Raw genomic sequence first — 22,384 nt, 5'->3', positions numbered from 1 at the left:
ACATTCTAGAGAGGGACAGTAGACAAACAATATGCAAATTAAACAGTATGTTAGGAGATAAACACTGGGAAAAACAGAGCTAGGGTAACGGGAGCAGAAGTGCACTGGGGACTACAATTTTAAATAGGGTAGTCAGGGTAGTAGGCCTCATTGAGAAGGCAACATTTGAGCAAAGACTTACAGGACATGAGAGTGTTAAAAATTAAGAAATGTAGGGAAAGCATGTTCCAAGCAGAGGAACAGCCAGTGCAAAGGCCCTAAGGCAGAAACATGTCTGATATGTTCCAGGAGGCCATTACAGCTAGACCACAGAGAATGAGAGGGAGAATAGAAAAACAGGAAGTTTAAGAGGTAAATTGAAGTGGAAGGGGCAAGCAAATCAGGTAAGTCTATGTAGGGCACTCAAGGACTTTGACTTAAACTTTATGTGCAAGGGGAAGTCACTAGAGGACTTCAAAAAGAGCAAGTTTCATGATCTGATTTAGATATTAAAAGCATCACTTTGGCTGCTGTGCTGAGACTATTATGAAGGAGACACAAGAGAGAAAACTTTCAGGCTACTACACTGATCTAAACAAAAAACAAAAAGATGGTGGCTTGGACCATGGTGGTGGCAATAGAAATGGAGAGAAGTGGTAAGATTTTTGGTATACTTTGAAGGTGGAGCCAACACGGTTTCCTAAAAGAGTCAAAGATGGACTCCAAGATTTTTGACCTCATCAACAAGTAAGACTGATCTGTCATCATCAGAGATTGGAAAGACTGTGTTTGGGGTGCATTTGGGTGTGAGCAGAAGTTCAGTTTGGGACTCAAGTTTAAGATATCTATTCAATACCCAGAATGAAGATGATGAGGAAGCAGCTGGATATATGAGGTTGTGAGCTAGAAATACAAACTTGGGAGTCAACAACAGATGGTATTTAAAGCTATAAGAATACAGAGGGTATGGCTAAGGTGGAGGAGTAGGAAAACCCTGAATTCACCTCCTTCCATGAGCATACCAAAATTACAACTACTTATAGAGTAACTATGAGAAAAACCTGAAGACTATCAGAAAAGATTTGCCACAAAAAAAGATATAAAGAAGGAACCACGAGACAGGTGAGCAGGGCAGAAACATGGTACAGTCAGGACCAATACCCCCAGGCTGGGGACTCATTAACAGAAGAAATATGACGATCGTAGAGGTCCTCCCCAAAGAGCAAGGGGTCAGAGCCCCACATCGGGCTCCCCAGCCCGGGGGTTCTGCATCAGGAAGGTGAGCCCCCAGAACATCTGGCTTTGAAAATGAGCAGGGTTTACATACCAGAGAGCCAGAGGACTGTGGGAAACAGAGACTCTGCTCTTAAAGGGCACATGCAAAATCTCATATGCTCTAAGTCCCAGCACAGAGGCGGTAGTTTGAAAGCAGCCTGGGTCAGATCCACTTGCTGATCTTGGAGAACCTCCTGGAGAGGCAGGAGGCAACTGGGATTCTTCCTGGGGACACATATGCTGGTGGCAGCCATCTGGGGGAGCTCATTCTATTGTGATGACACCAGTGCTGGCAAGCACTGTTTTGGAATCCTCCCTCTAGACTAAAACCACCCACCAGCAGGCCTGCACTGGTCATGTAGAGTCCAGGCCCCACCCACCAGCAGTCAGCAGCAGCCCTGGGCCCTCCCAGGCTGTGCAGCTAGCCATGCAAGACCTGGCCTCACCTATTAGTGGGCCAGTAGCAGCTCTGCGCCCTTTAGGCCGCACAGCCAACCACATGGAAGCCTATCTCACCCTCCAACAGCCACAACCACTGCACAAAGTAGGGCCTTGCAGCCAACAGGGCCAGGGGCCTGCCCCACCTACCAGCATGCCCAAGTAGTTACCTCCCTGCCAACAGAAGGGTGCATGCAGCCCACACAGGGGGCACCAGAGGGAAGTGTGCTGCTGGGCCTCATAGGACATTTCCTATGTAAGGCTACTTCTCTAAGATTAGGAAGCAAAAACAACCTACCTAAAACATAGAAATACACACAGAGAATTAGGTAAAATGAGAGGACAGGGGAATATGTTCCAAATAAAGGATTAAGACAAAACCTCAGGGGACTCCCCTGGTGGTGCAATGGTTAAGACTCCGCGCTCCCAATGCAGGGGGCCCGGGTTCGATCCCTGGTCAGGAAACTAGATCCCCCGTGCATGCCGCAACCAAGAGTTCACATGCCGTAACTAAGGAGCCTGCCTGCTGCAACTAAGGAGCCTGCCTGCTGCAACAAAGGAGCCTACGTGCCGCAACTAAGGAGCCCACGTGCTGCAACTAAGGAGCCCATGTGCTGCAACTAAGGACCTGGCAAGCTGCAACTAAGGAGACTGCAAGCAGCAACTAAGACCCAGCACAACCAAATAATAAATAAATTTTTTTCATAGAAAGACAAAACCTCAGAAAAAGAACTAAAGGAAATAAGGAGGAGCAATCCACCCCATAAAGATGCTCCAAGGTAATGATCATAAAGATGCTTACCAAAATAGGCAGAAGAATGGGCAAACATGAGAATTTCAACATAAGATGCTCACCAAACTAGGGAGAAGAATGGGCAAAAACAATGAGAATTTCAACAAAGAGTTAGCAAATATAAAAAAGAACCAAACAGATTAAGAATACAATAACTGAAATAAAAAGTTCACTAGGGGACTTCCCTGGTGGTGCAGTGGTTAAAAATCCACCTGCCAATGCAGGGGACACAGATTTGATCCCTGGTCTGGGAAGATCCCAGGTCCGGGAAGATCCCAAATGCTGCAGAGCAACGAAGGCCATGCGCCACAACTACTGAAGCCCATGTGCCCTAGAGTCCATGTGCCACAACTACTGAGCCCGTGTGCTGTAACTACTGAAGCCCATGTGCCTAGAGAAGCCACTGCAATGAGAAGCCCACACACTGCAATGAAGAGTAGCCCCTGCTCACTGCAACTAGAGAAAGCCCGTGTGCAGTAATGAAGACCCAATGCAGCCAAAAATAAATTAAAAAAAAAAAAGTTCACTAGAAGGAATCAAGAGAAGATTAGATGATACAGAGGAATAGATCAGCAATCTGGAAGACAGAGTACTGGAAATTGCCCAAGCAGAACAGAAAAAAGAATTTTAAAAAATGAGCATAGTTTAACAGACCTCTGGGACAATATCAAGTGTACTAACGTTAGCATTACAGGGGTCCCAGAAGGAGAAGAGAGAGAAAAAGGGGCAGAGAACTTATTTGAAGAAATAATAGCTTAAAACTTCCCTAACCAGGGGAAACAAACAAACATCCAGGTCCAGGAAGCACAGAGAGTCCTAAACAAGATGAACCCAAAGAGATCCATACCAACACACTGTATAATTAAAATGGCAAAAATTAAAGATAAAGAGAGATTCTTAAAAGTAGCAAAAGAAAAGCAACTAGTTATGTATAAGGAAACTCCCATAAGACTATAAGCTGACTTTTCAGCAGAAACTTTGCAGACCAGAAGGGAGTAGCACAATATACTCTAAGTGATGAAAGGGAAAAACCTACAATCAAAACTCTACCAGGCAAGGCTATCATGCAAATTTGAAAGAGTGAAAATGAGTTTTACAGACAAGCAAAAGCTAAAAGCTCAGCACCACTGAACTGGCTTTATAAGAAATGTTAAAGGGACTTTTCAAAATGGAAAAGAAAAGGCCACAACTAGAAATCTGAAAATTATGGAAAGAAAAATCTCACTGGTACAGGCAAACCTACAGTAAAGTTAGTAGATAAACCACTTATAAAGCTAGTAGGAAGGTTAAAAGACAAAAGTAGTAAAATCATCCGTAACCACAATAAGTAGTTAAAGGATATACAAAACAAAAAGATGTAAAATATGATGTCAAAAGCATTAAACTTGGGACTTCCCTGGTGGCGCAGTGGTTAAGAATCTGCCTGCCAATGCAGGGGACACAGGTTCGAGCCCTGGTCTGGGAAGATCCCACATGCCACAGAGCAACTAAGCCTGTGCGCCACAACTACTGAGCCTGTGCTCTACAGTCCACGAGCCACAACTACTAAAGCCTACGTGCCTAGAGCCTGTGCTCTGCAACAAGAGAAGCCACCGCAGTCAGAAGCCTGTACACAGCAATGAAGAGCAGCCCCCGCTCACCGCAACTAGAGAAAGCCCATGCGCAGCAACGAAGAAGACCTGACACAGCCATAAACAAATAAATGTATTTATTTATTTAAAACAAAAACAAAAAAAAATTAAACTTGGGCTTCCCTGGTGGCGCAGTGGTTGAGAGTCTGCCTGCTGATGAAGGAGACACGTGTTCGTGCCCTGGTCCGGGAAGATCCCACATGCCGCAGAGCGGCTGGGCCCATGAGCCACGGCCGCTGAGCCTGCGCGTCTGGAGCCTGTGCTCCGCAACGGGAGAGGCCACAACAGTGAAAGGCCCGCGTACCACAAAAAACAAACAAACAAACAAAAAAACCCCATTAAACTTAAAGAGGGAGTAAAAATGTGAGGTTGTTAGAATGCAATGGAACTTAAGATATCAAAATAATCATATGTATATATGAATCATATATATTACATGTTACATATGACATAATATGTTCATATATTATATATGAACCTCAATGGTAACCACAAACCAAAAGCCTGTGACAGATCCACACAAGAAAAGAGGAAAGGAATCCAAATATAACACTAAAAATAGTTACGAAATCACAAGGGAAGAGGACAAAAGATGAAAGGAATAAAAAAAGAATTACAAAGCGACCCAAAAACAATGAACAAAATGGCAATGAGTACATACCTATCAGTAATTACTTTAAATGTAAATGGACTAAATGCTCCAATCAAAAGATATGGAGTTACTGAATGAATTTTTTTAAAATGTATATGCTGCCTACAGGAGACTCACTTCAGATCTAGAGACACACACAGACTGAAAGTGAGGGGATGGAATAAGGTACTCCATGCAAATGGAAACAAAAAGAAAGCTGAGGTGGCAATACTTATATCAGACAAAACAGTCTTTAAAACAAAGATGGACATTATTATATAATGATAAAGGGATCAAACCAACAAGAAGATATAACAATTTTAAGTATATATGCACCCAACATAGGAGCACCTAAATACATAAAGCAAATATTAACAGACATAAAGGGAGAAATTGACAGATACACAAAAACAAGAGGAGACTTCAACACTCCAGTTACATCAATGGACAATTCATCCAGACAGAAAATCAATAAGGAAACACTGGCCTTAAACAGCACATTAGATCAGATGAAATTAATAGATATATATATGACATTTCATCCCCAAACAGCAAAATAAACATTCTTTTCAAGTGCACTTAGAACATTCCCCAGGATAGACTGCATGCTAGGCCACAAAGCAAGTCACAATACATTTAAGAAAACTAAAATCATATCAAGAATCTTTTCTGACCACAACAGAGACTAGAAATCAACTACAAGGAAAAAACTGCCCAAAACACAAATATGTGGAGACTAAACAATTACTACTAGACAACCAATGGATTGATGAAGAAATCAAAGAAATTAACAAAAACACCAAGACAAATGAAAATACAATGATCCAAAATCTATGGAATGCAGCAAAAGCAGTTCTAAGAGGGAAGTTTATAGTGACCTAAACTGAGGTAGCAGCTTTGAATGGGAGAAGATGTTTGCAAACAGTATAAATGATAAGGGGTTAACATTCAAAACATAGAAAGAACTCATACAACTCCACATAAAAAAAAAGACCTGGACTTGCCTGGTGGCACAGTGGTTAAGAATCTGCCTCCCAATGCAGGGGACACAGGTTCGCTCCCTGGTCCAGGAAGATCCCACGTGCTGTGGAGCAACTAAGCCCATGTGCCACAACTACTGAGCCTGCACTCTAGAGCCCATGAGCCACAACTACTGAGCCCACATGCCACAACTACTGAAGCCCGCATCCCTAGAGCCCATGCTCCGCAACCAGAAGCCACTGCAATGAGAAGCCTGTGCACCACAATGAAGAGTAGCCTCCACTCGCTGCAACTAGAGAAAGCCTTGCACGCAGCAAAGACCCAATGCAGCCAAAAATAAATAAAATAAAATAAATTTATAAAAAAAGAAAGACCTAATTAATAAATGGGCAGGGTACCTGAACATTTTTCCAAGGAAGACATATAGACAGCCAGCAGGCACATGAAAAGATGCTCAACATCACTAGTCAGCAGGAAATGCAAGTCAAAACCACAATGAGATATCACCTCACCCCTGTCAGGATGGCTATTACAAAGAAGACAGATAACAAGTGCTGGCGAGGATGTGGAGAAAAGTGAACTCTCCTACTGCTGGTGGGAATGTAAATTGGTGCAGCCACTATGGAAAACCTTATGGAGATTTCTCACAAAATTAAAAATTGAACTCCCATATGATCCAGCAATACCACTCCTGAATACTTATGCAAAGAAAACAAACACAATTAAAAAAGATATATGCACTCCCATGTTCACTGAAGTAATTTTTACAATAGCCAAGATATGGAAGCAACCTAAGTGTCCATCAATAGATGAATGGATAAAGATGTGGTATATTATATATACAATGGAATGTTACTCAGCCATAAAAAAATGACATACCTATACTCATTGTTCAAATTAAGAAATCAAAGTTCAGAGAAGTGAAATGATTTATTTATACCAGCATAGGTCAGTGACAGGACAAGACTGGATGGAAGCCAGGTCTGCCTTACTCTAAGGCAGAACACTGTAATGCTGTCTTGATAATTACCTCTCATGTAGATTATTAAGCTCCTCTTGGGCTATGTCCTTAATGTTTCCAAATGACTTTTCACCTACATTATGATACTTTTTTCCTTTATCAACCCTCCTCCTAACCTCACTGGACTAACCTACATGTAAGAACAGACAATATCATCTGCCCACACCTATCATTATACAGGTGCACATAAAATGCTTACTGACTATATGAATGAAGACACTGTTTATATCTTAGACCATGAAAGAGCACCTAAATGATATAATACTAAGCAGCCTAACAGGTAATCCAGAAAATTTAATTAATTCCTTATCTCTGATGTAAATCCATTTATATACTGAAAAACCAATATAAAAAAGGGAATAAAATTTCATGAAAAATAATTCTAAATCATTACTGCCCAAACCAAGGTACCTGAGCTTCCCCATGCCTCCTCTTTTCAAATGCCAGTCTTTCTTCATCAGCCTTTTGTTCCCACTTCAGCTTTTCCAATTGTTGGGTCATTATAGCCACTTTCTTTCTTACTTGATCCTTAAGTTCTTTGTATTGATCCAGCTGTATAAAGAGCATTTAAACATTGCTAACTCACTTAAAGAAGCATGAGAGGAAATTCTTTATATGCTATCCTTCACTAGCAGGTAATTAAACTTATCAAAATTATGTTTTATATAAATTATACCATAATTAGCCATTTTCTCTGGCTAAGATAGCATGAACGTAAAATGAACGTCTTCTTATTTAAAACTGTTTAGATAGATCAATAAGGTATTCAAAACCAACTCTATAAGGTCTCTGTAAGAAATTCTTAAAAGAGAAAGAGCATTAAAACTCATTAAAATTCTTAAAAAAGAAAGGAGTTCAGAGAAAATTGTGTATTTTTCTATTTATACGGTCACAATTATTTTAGTATATAATTGTGATATAAGGTTAATGAAAGAGATAAATGACAAATTTAGTTGAGGAAATGTTTGAAAACTCAATTATAAATTTTTGGATATCTACTATTGACTTATAATTAAATCTTATGTACTAAATGGATATTAATTAATCACTTAACATTTTAAATAATCTTAAGGAATCAATTTCCCTTCTGTCAATTAAGTGACCATGTTTCTTCAAAGCCATGTATTATCTGACTTTTAAGTTTTTACAATATTCACGAGAGGAAAAAAATAATTACCTTAAAAACATAAGAATGTAATTTAATTACCTTTTATTGCAAAATGATACCATGTAACCTTGTTGAAGTATTTTCTATGACTTTAATTAACTCATAAATGTTATAATGCCATCTAATTTTATGAAGGAAAAATAGCCTACTGTAAAGATTAAATTTAGGTTCTACATATAGGCTGAAAAATTTAAATCCTCATAATTTAAATTCTGAGGAAAACCTCCTAAAATATCAGAAAGAGAGGTCATTCTTTAATTTTTTTCTAATTAAAAAGAGAAGCTGAAACAATAGAAACAAATGATTTCCCACGTCAACTTTTTCACCTGACTGGCTTCTAGTTCAATGTCTCGCCCTTTATGTAAAATTTCTTCCTCAATCTGCTTTTCAAAACTTCTCCATGCACGATCTAAATCAGCCAGCTCTGTCTCTAAGGCCTTTATGTCATCTTCCTGTTTAGAACGTTGTTTTTCACTGTCCTTTATTGATTTCTTAGCCACATCTAACTTCTTGAGGTGGTGAGAAGTGTTTTCTTTAGCTTTAATGTATTGAGGCCTCTTCTGATTTAAAAGTGCTTCAAGAGATCTAAAAAGAAAAATAAAGTTTGCTTTAAAGGAAATTTAATTTTATAGTATATAAAGGGAAGAAGTTCTTTTGATCAAATTATACATTTAAAAAGAAACAATAAAAATTGACTTTCAGAGACTATAAGCAGATCAGTGGTTACCAGATGGCGGGGGAGAACCAAATAGGTGAAGCACAGGGGAATTTTTTTTAAAATACATTTATTTATTTACTTATTTTTTGGCTGCGTTGGGTCTTCGTTGCTGTGCACGGGCTTTCTCTAGCTGTGGTGAGCGGAGGCTACTCTTTGTTGCAGTGTGCAGGCTTCTAATTGCGGTGGCTTCTCTTTGTTATAGAGCACAGGCTCTAGACACGCGGGCTCCAGCAGTTGTGGCTTGCAGGCTCTAGAGAGCAGGCTCAGTAGTTGTGGCTCACAGGCTTAGTTGCTCTGCGGCATGTGGGATCTTCCTGGATCAGGGCTCGAACCTGTGTCCCCTGCGTTGGCAGGCGATTCTTAACCACCGCGCCACCAGGGAAGTCCCAGGGGAATTTTTTAAGAGTGATAAACTACTCTGTATGATACTGTAGTGGTGGACATATGACATCATGCATTTGTCAAAACTTACAGAAATTTACAGCACCAGGAGTGAATCTTAATGTATCAAATTAAAAAAAAAATCACCTAGGAGGCTGAGGAATCCTAGACAGAATGTAGAATGTGATAGAAGAATCTATCTGTATTACAAATGTATGAAACAACCTTATTGAAGTGGGTGGGAGGAAACGTGCTAACCTAAGTAACTCTGGAAATGAGTGGAGTCCATAAAACTAAAAGCAAAAGGGATTGTACATAAGCCTTGTACTCTAGTTGATAAAGCTGCTTCCCACAAGGATATGGGTTAATAATTGTGTTATTGCCATACATGATTACTGGAACTGAACAATTAAGCAAATGGATGGGAGACTGTGGAACCCAGATTTCTTACTGTTGGAATAGGAGGTTACAGATAAGCAAGAAAAGGTCAACATCAATAACGATATGGGACTTCCCTGGTGGTCCAGTGGTTAAGACTCCGCACTCCCAATGCAGGGGCATGTGTTTGATCCCTGATTGGGGAACTAAGATCCTATATGCTGCGTGGTGCAGCCAAAACAAACAAAAAATAATAATAATGATGTCATGCTGATACTATGATATCTTAGATAGATGATATGTCATATAACATATATGATATATATTTTTAAAGTTTTGGTATAGCCACTTTATTTTATTTATTTATTTATTGTCCACACCATGCAGCTTGTGGGATTTTAGTTCCCCGACCAGGGATCGAACAGGGCCCTCGGCAGTGAGAGTGCAGACTCGTAACCACTGGACCGACAGGGAATTCCTCATATATGATATTTGACACCCCTGATATAATGTGATGATAATGGCATTTTACCTCTGTGGTCTTCTTCCCCCAAACCCATAAACGCTGTCTAATTATGAGAAAACTAACAGACAAATCTTAATTGAGATACATTCTACAAAAAACCTGACCAAAGCTTCTTAAAACTGTCAAGGACATCAAAAACAAGGAAAGTCTGAAACTGTCACAACCAAGAGGAGCCTAAGAAGACATGATGACTAAATATAATATGGTATACTGGATCAGAAAAAGAACATTATGTAAAACCTAAAAACATATGAATAAAGTACGGACTTTAGTTAATAATAATGTATAAATATTGGTTAATTAATTCTGACAAGTGTATCATACTAAAAATATAAGATGTTATAAGTGAGAGAAATTGAGTGTGGGGAATACAGGAACTCTCTGTACTATCTTTAGAATTTTTTCTGTATATCTAAAAGTATTCCAAAGTAAAAAAGTTTATATAAAAGATCAACTTTCGAAGTGTCACTTATATTTTTATTTTTTCTATCAATCTACATAAAATCCAACTGTTAATAACTATTTTGAAAACTCACTTTAATTCTTTTTCTGTTTGTTGCAGTTGTCTGCTTAACATTCCATGTTCCTTCTTCTTGGCTTTAACTATGTTTTCATGACTAGCAAGAGACTCTTTTGTAACACTCATATCCTTATTCACACGCTCTAACTCACTGTTTAGAAAAGATATTTTTTTCTCATTGTGATACAGTTGGAAAAGCTGCAGTTGTATCTTGTTTATTTTCAGTTCTTCAAGGAGACTCTGGTAACGTTCTGCCTATAAAACAGTACAATTCAACAACAGTTAAAAGGGAGTATATTTTACATTGACCTTTCATAAACTCAACTAGAGTGCCAACAAATGATCTCTAATGAATTTTTATTTACATCATTAACAAATGTTATTCTTGCCAAAAGTACTATTATTTGGAGAAGGCTTCTGCATATGCTTCTACAATAAACCAGTAAAGGACTTTATTTATTTTCTAAAATTTCTTTCTTTATTTATTTTTGGCCGAGTTGGGTCTTCATTGTGGTGCACGGGTTTCTCATCTCCGTGGCTTCTCTTTTTGTGGAGCACAGGCTCTAGGCATGCAGGCTTCAGTAGTTGAGGCTCACGGGCTCTAGAGCGCAGGCTCCGAAGTTGTGGCGCATGGGCTTAGTTGCTCCGTGGCACGTGGGATCTTCCCGGACCAGGAAATGAACCCGTGTCCCCTGCACTGGCAGGCGGATTCTTAACCGCTGCGCCACCAGGGAAGCCCAGTAAAGGATTTTATATTCATGCACTCAGTGGTATGGTGGTAAGAACCATGAAGGGCCACCCACTAACCGAGTCCTGTCCCATTTTTGTCTTGACCTCAGAGTTTGGCAAGCATGTCTGACATCAGCTTCCTCATTTGTAAACTGAAGGAAGTTATATGACTTTTAAGGTCCCTAGAGACTTTAAATTCAATGATTCCAAGTAAAATTCCTTCTATAGGATGTAATTTTTTCTAGGAATAGAACTAATAGGACTATTTTAAAGTTCTAATTTATATGTGAGATGGAAGAATTTCTTTAGTATTTGTGCTATTAATAAAGAAATAAAGGAAAGTGTTGCCTTAAGAGGAAAGCTCTTAATCAATGAAATATTCCAAGTACTGGGTAAATGGCCATCTGCCAGGATGTTGTAAAAAATAACTGGGAAGGTGGACTACCCTAACTGTCCTTATAATTTTTAAAGGTCTTCAATTCTACACTGCTGTAAGCTGCTTGAGTATATTATGCATGCTATAGCTTCACTTTCACTTAACACCACCCCTTTCTACTGACAAAACCAAGGACATACACATACATATAAAAATGTGAACAGAGAAACATCACTAATAAGGAACACATCCACTTTTCATTTATTTCCTCAAATATTTATTAATTGCCTATTGTGCCAAGCCCTCTTCTATGTACTGGAAATATAGTAGAAAACAAGATCGAAACAGTCTCTGCTCTTTTAAGTTTATAATCTAGTTATTTTAATGGGGTAGGGAGGGAAGAAGAGGAGTCAGAGATTAAATAAGCACACAAATAATACACAAGATAATTTCATACAGCAAAATATGCTACAAAATAGGGACTTCCCTGGTGGTCCAGTGGGTAAGACTCCATGCTCCCAATGCAGGGGGCCCAGGTTCGATCTCTGGTCGGGGAACTAGATTCTGCATGCATGCTGCAACTAAGAAGTCCACGTGCCACAGCTAAAAAAAAAAAGATCCTGCATGCCGCAACTAAGACCCGGCGCAGCCAAAATAAATAAATAAATAATAAATCTTAAAAAAAAAATGCTACAAAAGAAACAAAATAGAGTAATGCAATAGTACCAGGGAAGGGATGCTAATTTAGATTGGGGGCGTGGACAGCAAATGCCTGCCTGAGTACATGGCTTTTTTAGGAAAACTTGAATGAGAGTACCAGCCATGTAAAAAATCAGGTGTACAACTATCTAGGGAGAGGAAATAGCAAAAGCTCCAGGATAGAAGGGAGCATGCGTGTTTCCAATAAATAATAAAGGTCAGTGTGGTAGGAGAGTAGAGGAAGTTAAAGCTTCAGAGGTGAACAAGGGCAGATCAGCAGGCTGGAAAGGGAGACTAGATTCTCCGTGCAGTGGGAAGCACTGCTCTCGAAGAGGTTTTATGCAAGACAAAGACAGAATCTGATTTGTATTTGAAAAAGATTCCTCTAAAGGCAAACAGTTATCAACAATATACAAGGCACTACATTAGACACTGTGAAGGGCACCAAGAACTACCACAGAGGGACTTCCCTGGTGGTGCAGCGGTTGGGAATCCGCCTGCTAAGACAGGGGACACGGGTTTGAGCCCTGGTCCAGGAAGCCCCCACATGCCGCGGAGCAACTAAGCCCATGAGCCACAACTATTGAAGCCCGCGCACCTAGAGCCCTTGCCCCGCAGGAAGAGAAGCCTGAGCACTGCAACGCAGAGTAGCCCCTGCTTGCCACAACTAGAGAAAGCCTGCGTGCAGCAATGCAGACCCAACGCAGCCAAAAAATTAATTAATTAATTAATTAAAAAAAAAAAAAAAAAAAGAACTACCACAGAATGGCATTCGCAAAGTGTGGCTATGGCCTCCTAGAATTTTACAGTTTCACTCTTTCACGGAGCCCCTGATGGGGCTAGGTCAAAACCAGTTTCATAATAATACTCAGATTTTATTTGCCTTTTTCACTGTGTTGACATCTGCACTGATGCTGTAAAAGCCAATGAAGGGTAAAGCTGCTAGGTCTTAACAAAGATAAGATTTAATACAGAAGCAGATATGAGAATTCATCTGTCTTCTATTAAGCCAGATATTAAGGAGATTATAAAAAGGTAAAACAATACCACTCTTCTAATTATTTGGTTTTAGAAAACTCAGTTATTTTTCATAAAAATGTTACTTATGTTAATATGAAATGAGTTTATTATTGTTATTATTTTTTTAATATTATTAATAGACTTTATTTATTATTTTCGTTGCTGTACGCGGGCCTCTCACTGCTGTGGCCTCTCCCATTGCGGAGCACAGGCTTCAGACGCGCAGGCTTGGCGGCTATGGCTCACGGGCCCAGCCGCTCCGTGGCATGTGGGATCTTCCCGGACCGGGGCACGAGCCCGCGTCCCCTGCATCGGCAGGCGGACTCTCAACCAGCCACCAGGGAAGCCCCTATTATTGTTATTTTTACACTAATCATTAAAATATATTTTTTTAATGTCTCAGTTTTAATTTTAAATACAATACATATAAATAGATACAACCCACATGAACAGAAACTCTTTGGGGTCCTCAATAATTTTTAAAGTATAAGAGGACAAGATCCAAAAGTTTGAGAGCCTCTGCAATGTAAGATATAAATCCCTCAAGTTTAATTTTAGTTGGGAAAATCAGACATCTTTGCAGTGCAGGTTGTCCTGCCTATTTGGGAGAAAAAAACCCAAACAGTGGAAAATACATCAAAAAGTTTATCTTTGATGAATATTGGGCTTTATTTGTCTTATGTTATTAAAAGAATCTTTTTAGTAACCCCACACCAATACTTACAATTCTAACACAAAAAGTTTTTGTATCCAACACTTAATTGGTTACATCACGACACCTTACCTCTTCCTTCTCTAATTTTGCATGTTTACGCTCTGCAGCTACATTTTTTTTCTTATTAAAATTAAACTGTGCATCTTCTTCGGCTTTCTGTAACTTTCTTTTCTTTTCCTCATATTCTCTTATAAGCGCTCCTGAAGTGCTGATTTCCTCAAAAAACTGCGTTCTTTCTTTGGGTTTTTTCACTGAAATTGACTCCACAGTTCCCTTTTAAAAATAGTTAAGCACACCAACATATAAAATATAATGATATATTTTCAAAATCATGAATAAAATAAAATACTACAAGCTATTTACCTGAAAAACTAGACAGTTCCGTGCTTTGACTATTATGCCTATCTTTTGTAACTCTGTGATATAAGCAGAACGACTCACAGGACTATCATCAAAACAATATTCTGAGCATCCCCCTAAAATAAAAGAATAAAGGCTGTTATAGGAAGTAGAAATACCAGACAAATATCAACAACTACTGAAAGCTTAATAAAATTTTTTTCTTACTGAAATAGCCAGTTATGCAATAATATACATGTTAATAAATGCATTTAATCAGTCAACAAATATTGAGTGTCTACTACATGCCAAGGAGTGCTTTACAGTGGTGAACATAACAGACGTCTGACCTCAAGGAGCTTATATCCTAATAATGGAGACAGACAAAAATGAGATATGTAAGTAAAATGACTATCATGCGAGGAAGTGTTAAGTGTTAAGGAGTAAAGTAGAGGTAGGAACGGGGTGTGGTAGTCTCTGTGTAGGAGAAAGAGGCATTGCAATTTTAAATAGGATGGTGGAATGGTCTGAATGTTTGTGTCCCCACTAAATTCATATGATGAAATCCTAACCCCAAAGGTGATGGTGTTAGGGCTTCCCTGGTGGCACAGTGGTTGAGAGTCCACCTGCCGATGCAAGGGACACGGGTTCGTGCCCCGGTCCGGGAAGATCCCACATGCCGCGGAGCGGCTGGGCCCGTGAGCCATGGCCGCTGAGCCTGCACGTCCGGAGCCTGTGTTCCGCAACGGGAGAGGCCACAGCACTGAGAGGCCCGCGTACCGAAAAAAAAAAAAAAAAAAAGGTGATGGTGTTAGAAGGTGAGGCCTTTGGGAGGTGATTAGATCATGACAGAGGAGCCCTCATGAATGGTATTAGTGTGCTTATAAAAAGATCCTACAAGGCTCCCTAGTCCCATCCACATGTGAGGATACAATGAAAAGTCTGCACAGAAGAGAGCCTTCATCCAACCACGCTGGCACCCTAAGCTTGCACTTTTAGTCCCCAGAACTGTGAGAATTTATAAGTTTATAAGCTAAGAAGTCTGTGGTATCTTTTTTTTTTTTTTTTTTTTTTTGCGGTACGCGGGCCTCTCACTGTTGTGGCCTCTCCCGTTGCGGAGCACAGGCTCCGGACGCGCAGGCTCAGCGGCCATGGCGCACGGGCCCAGCCGCTCCGCGGCACGTGGGATCCTCCCGGACCGGGGCACGAACCCATGTGCCCTGCATTGGCAAGCAGATTCTTAACCACTGCACCACCAGGGAAGCCCTGTGGTATCTTATTATAATAGCCCAAATGGACTAAGACAGATGATCTGGGAAGAAGAACAAAGCTGGAGGCATCACACTTCCTGATCTGAAGTTACATTACAAAGCCACAGCAGTGTGGTACTGCCATAAAAACATACAGAACAATGGAACAGAATAGAGAGTCCAGAAAGAAATCTAAGCATCTATAGTTAACTGATCTTCAACAAAGGTGCCAAGAACACACAATGGGGAAAAGACAGTCTCTTCAATAAATAGTGTTGGGAAAACTGGATATCCACATGCAGAAGAATAAAATTGGACCCTTATACAAAATGGACACCATACACAAAAATTAACTCAAAATGGATTAAAGACTTAAATGTAATACCTGAAACTATGAAACTACTAAAAGAAAACATAGGGAAAAAGCTTCTTGACATTGCTCTGGACAATGATTTTTTCGGATATGATACCAAAAGCACAAGCAACAAAAGCAAAAATAGACAAGTGGAATTGTATCAAACTGAAAAGCTTCTACACAGCAAGGGAATCAATCAACAGAGTGCAAAAGGTAACCTACAGAATGGGAGAAAATATTTTGGAACCACATATCTGACAGGGGTTAATATCCAAAATGAATAAGGAATTCATATAGCTCAACAGCAAAAAACCAAATAACCCAATTTAAAAACGGGCAAAGAACCTAAATAGATATTTCTCAAAAGTTGACGTACAGATGGCAAACAGGTAATATTAAAGGGTGCTCAATAGTAGGAATCACCAGCAAAATGCAAATCAAAACCAAAATGAGATATCACCTCACACCTGTTAGAATCAAAAAGACAAAAGACAAGTGTTGGTAGGATGTGAAGAAAAGGGAACCCTTGAATATTGTTTGTGGGAATATAAATTGGTACAGTCACTATGGAAAACAGTATGAAGATTCCTAAAAGAATTAAAAATAGAACTACCTTATGAGCCAGCAATCCCACTTCTGAGCATATATACAAAAAAAATGAAATCTGTACCTTGAAGAGTTATCTGCACTCCTATGTTCATTGCAACATTATTCACAATAACTAAGATATGGAAACAACCTAAATGTCTTTCAACGGATGGCTGGATACAGAAAATGTAGGAATATTATTCAGCCTTAAAAAAGAAGGAAATCCTGCCATTTGTGACATCATGGATGAACCTGGAGGACATTATGGTAGTGAAATAAGCCACATACAGAAAGACAAGTACTGAATGATCTCATCTATATGCGGAAATCTAAAAGTTAAACTCATAGAAGCAGAGAGTAGAATGGTGGTTGCCAGGGGCTTGGGGGAGGGGGAAATGGGGAGATGTGGGTCAAGGGGTACAAAGTTTCACTTATGAAAGATGAGTAAGTTCTGGAGATCTAAGTATAGCAATGTGACTATGGTTAACAATACTGTATAGTATAGTTCAAATATGCTAGGAGGGTAGATCTTAAGTGTTCACACACACACAGAAAATAGTAACCGAGTGAGGTGATACATATGTTAATTAGCTTGACTGTGGCGATTATTTCACAGTGTATATTAAAACATCAAGTTATACAATTTAAACATATACAATTTTTATTTGTCAATTATACCTCAGTAAAGATGGGAATAATTGGCTTATGATGGTTTATTAAGTAACTAGAGTAAGCTAGGGACTCTGACTGAGCTGCAGACTTTTGATAAAAAACTCCAAGAAAGTGAGAAAACTAACTAATGAAAATATCTAGGTGATAAAGTGGTGAAATACTTAAATTATGCACTAAGGTATATGTACATAATAATAAGTATTTCTAAAATTATCTGTGATTGAAGTTGAGGAAAGTTAATAAGAGTATTTATACATTAGAACCATGTTGTACTGGCAGATTGAAAACAACAAAAAACAAAACCAAGAAACGTCTACTTACAGAGGCTCTGTAAACTCCCAGCATAAATAGAAAAAATATATATACATAACTCTCAATCTTGTTTACTCAGGAAATACAGGGATTCATGAATAAATCATAACAAAATACAAAGTCAAATATTTCACACAATTTGCTTTTTGGTGGTAGGAAAAACTTTCTAAACAAACCAAAAATACGCATTTAGTTAGTTCATCACTAGGAAAACCAGATAAACATAAACAAAGAACCTCAGGAAGGACTTTTATGACATCACTGTCTTTGAGGTAGACTCCCTCCTTCATTTTAACCAGGGAGAAAAATGCTACTTGACAGTAGGGGAATTTGAATAAATATGTCTGCTTAAAGAAAAGTCCGGTGTAGAATCAAACAGGTTCTATTACTTGCTACCCAAGATAAAAAAAAAATACCTCGGATAGTCCTTGCAAATGTTTTCTCTTCTCCACTTTCTTCCACGTATACAATTTTTACACTTGCAGAAGAAGAAACAGGTTTTCCAATATGTGCTCCATGAATAAGTTCTTGAATATTTTTCACTCTTAAATTAGCTATTTTTTCTCCCATTACAAAACTAAGTGCATCCATTACATTAGATTTTCCTGGGGAATGAAAGAGAGAAAAAGTTATTTATTCTTAATGATAAAAAACCTTGCCCAGAGCCAAAGAAACCAGGCTACCAAGGGCCAATACACATATCTAAATAGTACTGTCTTTTCTGTATTCAAAATGCATGTGACGGAACAATTGTATGTAGATAACTGGTTTCTATGCAGCTATGGTAGAGTATTAAGTTATCTAAATGTAAGGATCTATACATGGATCTAAGCCCCAGCTCTCTCCCGCTATTAAGTATTATACCATGGCAAATCATTTAACTTCTCTGAATTACAGTTATCCCCACTTTATAAATTTTAAGTGTCACATATTTTTTTTTTTTTTTTTTTTTTTTTGCGGTATGCGGGCCTCCCACTGGTGTGGCCTCTCCCGTTGCGGAGCACAGGCTCCGGACGCGCAGGCTCAGCGGCCACGACCCACAGGCCCAGCCGCTCCGCGGCATGTGGGATCCTCCCGGACCGGGGCACGAACCCGTGTCCCCTGCATCGGCAGGCGGACTCTCAGCCACTGCGCCACCAGGGAAGCCCCAAGTGTCACATATTTTTAAAAAATGTCTACCTCCAAGATTTTCCCAAAGGATAGACTAGGGTTTCTAGAATATTTATGATTGGTATGTGTTGGTAGTGCAGAAAAGTTATATAGCATGTCCAAGCTTGCTATCCGCTGAAAGTCCTGCTTACAAGGTTAGCTGGCATTGTGGGATTGGGATTTGGATTCTGTGAGGGTTTCCACCACTTTCTGATAAGAATGTCTCACTGTGCCTAAACTGTTTATATAAACAATATGATTTATGCTGAATACTTGCTTTCTTTCTAGGAGTCTGGAATTCTGGTATGTGCTAGGCAGAGGTGCTTATGTGACCATTTCCCAATAAAAACCCTGGCGGTTGAGTCTTTAATGAGGTTCTTTGGTAAACAACATCTCACATGTTGTCACAACTCATTGCTGGAGGAATTAAGCCTGTCCTGTGTGACTCCACTGGGGGAGGATTCATGGAACCTTGCACCTGGTTTCCTCAGAGTTCCTCATGTGCCTTTTCCCTTTGCTGAGTTTGCTTTGTTTCCTTTCGCTGTTATGAGTAACAGTCCTGGATACAACTATATGCTGAGTCCTGGGAGTCCTCCTAGTGAATCACTGAAACTGGGGGTAGTCTTGGGGACTCCTAACTCAAATGGCAAACTGTTCTCCAACCATGAGCCGATAGTTTAAGACAATTTCCAAGGTGCAATGTCATTTCAGCTACTACCATCTGTACTTAATTTTCTTTCTTTTTCACATTCGTTCCCTCATATCCACAAGCAATTAAAATTTCTAGTGCCAAAAGCAGGGAAAGTAACATAAACAAGAGAATACTGCTAATCACTGGAAATATGGCTTAGTTTTAGAAGTTCATGATCTTTCTAAAAAGAACTAGAAGTGGTTAAAAATGCTGCAAATGTATTTAACTAAGTCTCAGTTAACTAACAGGTATGAAACATGGCTTTTTTGGGTTAACTGATAATCTGCAGATTGAGAGCTATTGTAAGATGGTTACGTATATAGGACCAAACGAACATTAATTGAATTATTAAGTCTGACAGTAACAGAATTAAACAGAAACTGGTTTTGGTCAATCCTTATTGAAAGTCTGCCTAAAATAAACACTTCCCCATCCAAATTCATTCATTACATTAATTCTTTTATGTGCTAGGGCATAAGGATACAGTAAAAGAACAAGAGAGATACAACTCTGTCTAACGAATGCTATAATCTATTAAGAAAGTCAAAAAATAAACAGAAAGGAATTATATAAGTATCATGAGGAAACAAACTGAGTGATGAAATAGAGGGTAACTGGGAGAGGTAACTTCAGATAGGATGGTCAGGAAACATTTGTTAAGTGCCTAGCTTAACAACCACCTGTTGGCAAAAATGAATGAATTAATGAACCAAGTTAAGTTTTGTAATGGTCAGGGCAGGAACCTCTGCTATAAATAATTCAAAACCAGCATCAGGAAAATAATAATTCTGGAAGAGTTACCTTTTAGACTATCATCACTTGATGAAGATGAACCAAATATTCAAAGATATAAAAATTACAGTATCACTCTCCCATCTCAAAACCTCAATATTTGCCACTCATTTGCCCTCTTAGCAACAGTTGGTAAGTTCCTTTTTGACTTTAGCTCTGCATATCTCTTCCAATCTGCTCCTTCCTTACCATCCTTCTAGTTATTCAAGTACTCCTTACTCCCAAGAGCCTCCTAGCTGGACTCAACCTTCACTCTCTTGCCTCTTCAAATGCATTCATTCATTCTACAAACATTTATGGAACACCTATTAATCAGGCATTCTCCTAAGTACTCAGGCTAAAAAGAAACAGTATGTAGGATTTTCCCCTAAGGTACTTACAGTGGGGAATATGATCAATTTTTATTGAACCCCATTTTGTGCCAGACACTCCACATCTATTATTTTATTCAGTCTTTGAAATAATCCTATGAGATAGATATTTAATTTGCATTTCATAAGTAAAAAAGCAGAGGCTTGGGGCTTCCCTGGTGGCGCAGTGGTTGGGAGTCCGCCTGCCGATGCAGGGGACACGGGTTTGTCCCCCGGTCCGGGGGGATCCCACATGCTGAGAGCGGCTGGGCCCGTGCGCCACGGCCGCTGGGCATGCGTGTCCGGAGCCTGTGCTCCACAACGGGAGAGGCCACAGCAGTGAGAGGCCTGTGTACCGCAAAAAAAAAAAAAAAAAAAAAAGCAGAGGCTCAAAGTCAAACAAATCATGTTTCGGGGTTAGGCGTCTGATTCCAAAATCTATACTCTTCCCACTAAAAGGAGGAAATTATAACTTACTATAGTAAGTTCTAAGATAAAATTAACACAAAGAACTATGAAGCACTTAAGAGAAGCACTAACTACTGGAGACTGTGAGTAGACTCTGCAGGAGATAATCCTGGGCTAAGTTTTAAAGAGTAAGTAGAAGTTTGGGGAGGCAGTGCTGAAGGTAAACATAACCATTCCAGGAAAAGAGGATAGCTTGATCATTGGTACAAATGGGAAACCCAGGTACCATTCCAGTGAGAAAAGGGTAAGTAATAATATAGAGGTGGAGCAAAGCTTACAAGGTTGGAAATGCTAAGAGAGAACTAAACTTCATGCTGAAGATTATGTGAAGCCATAAAGGATTTTAGGAATAGCAGTGATGTTTTCAGATACATTTTATAAGGATTTCTGAGACAACAACCCACCAGAAAAATGGGCAAAGAACATAAAAGGGCAATTCAGAGAAACAGAAATACAAAAAGCCCTTAACCATATGAAAAGACACTTGAGCTCAGTCATGATAAGAAAAATGTAAATTAAAACTGTTTTGACTACCATTTCTCACTTACTAGACTGGCAAAAATCCAAAATTTTGAAAACATATTCTTAAACAGGACCTCTCATTAAATTACTGTTGGGAGTACAAAATGATACAACCACTATGGGGGGTAATTTGGCAATAGCTAACTAAATTATAACTTAGCTTTTGAACCAGCAATTCCACTTCTGGGAATCTATCTCCCTGATACATGTGCAAAACTACACAATGGCAAATACACAATTATACAATTATAAGTCATTTCTAACAGAAGTAGATTGGAAACAACTTAAGTGTCCAAAAATTAAAGGACCACTTGAAATAACTATGTAACAGCCACACAATGGAGAATTACACAGCAACAAGAGAACAGAAGAGGAAGTGGGAAATGAAAAAAGAAAAGTACGTAACAGCATATATAGCAAAAAACCAAATACGAACTTTTACTTAAAGAAAAAGTGTGGGGTTGGGAATAACAATACACACATATTTGCTAGCATTTGCAAAAAGAAACACTGAAGGATAATCAGGAAGTTATGTTATGTTATGTATAGAAGGTGAAGAGTGGGACACAGAAACTGAGTTGGACCCCTTCTGTTTGCCTCACCCTGCTTCTTCCTTTATCCACAAGCTCTTATGCCTTTGAGCTTCTAGTTGGATTTGGCCAATGGAGAGCCCTGGCAGGAGGGAAGAAGGGAAAAGAGTGAGGCCAGGGTATTTACTTCCCTATTTCCCTCTGTAAGGTGGCTTCTGACTTGCTGTGCCCTTCAACACCAGGTCACTGGCTTTTTGAAGTTCCTTGTGGGTTCCTTCCTCTCTGAGCCTTGGTGTGGCAGCAGCTCCACTGCTGCGAGCTGTGTGATCCCTCTATTCCTTGGGATTCCCCTACAGCCCTCCCACACCTTTGTAATTAGTCCCTTTG

General features: G+C 39.4%; 1 protein-coding gene across 2 annotated transcripts in view; it reads right to left on the bottom strand.

Moving 5' to 3' along the window:
* The window catches only part of SMC1B (structural maintenance of chromosomes 1B), a gene marked incomplete at its 5' end in the record, with an annotated part of 87,543 nt that overhangs the window by 50,910 nt on the left and 14,249 nt on the right, over window positions 1-22,384 (bottom strand). For both annotated transcript variants that reach the window (XM_081248645.1, XM_081248646.1), the window contains 6 exons: window positions 7,161-7,301; window positions 8,244-8,502; window positions 10,457-10,695; window positions 14,049-14,252; window positions 14,343-14,455; window positions 17,912-18,100. In XM_081248645.1, the coding sequence (XP_081104771.1) occupies window positions 7,161-7,301; window positions 8,244-8,502; window positions 10,457-10,695; window positions 14,049-14,252; window positions 14,343-14,455; window positions 17,912-18,100 (1,145 nt within the window). The remainder of the gene's footprint in view (window positions 1-7,160; window positions 7,302-8,243; window positions 8,503-10,456; window positions 10,696-14,048; window positions 14,253-14,342; window positions 14,456-17,911; window positions 18,101-22,384) is intronic.

This window comes from Mesoplodon bidens (genome assembly GCF_964165515.1).
Source record: "Mesoplodon bidens genome assembly, chromosome: 11".
Lineage (NCBI taxonomy): Eukaryota > Metazoa > Chordata > Mammalia > Artiodactyla > Ziphiidae > Mesoplodon > Mesoplodon bidens.
This window is presented reverse-complemented; position numbering and strand designations above follow the sequence as displayed.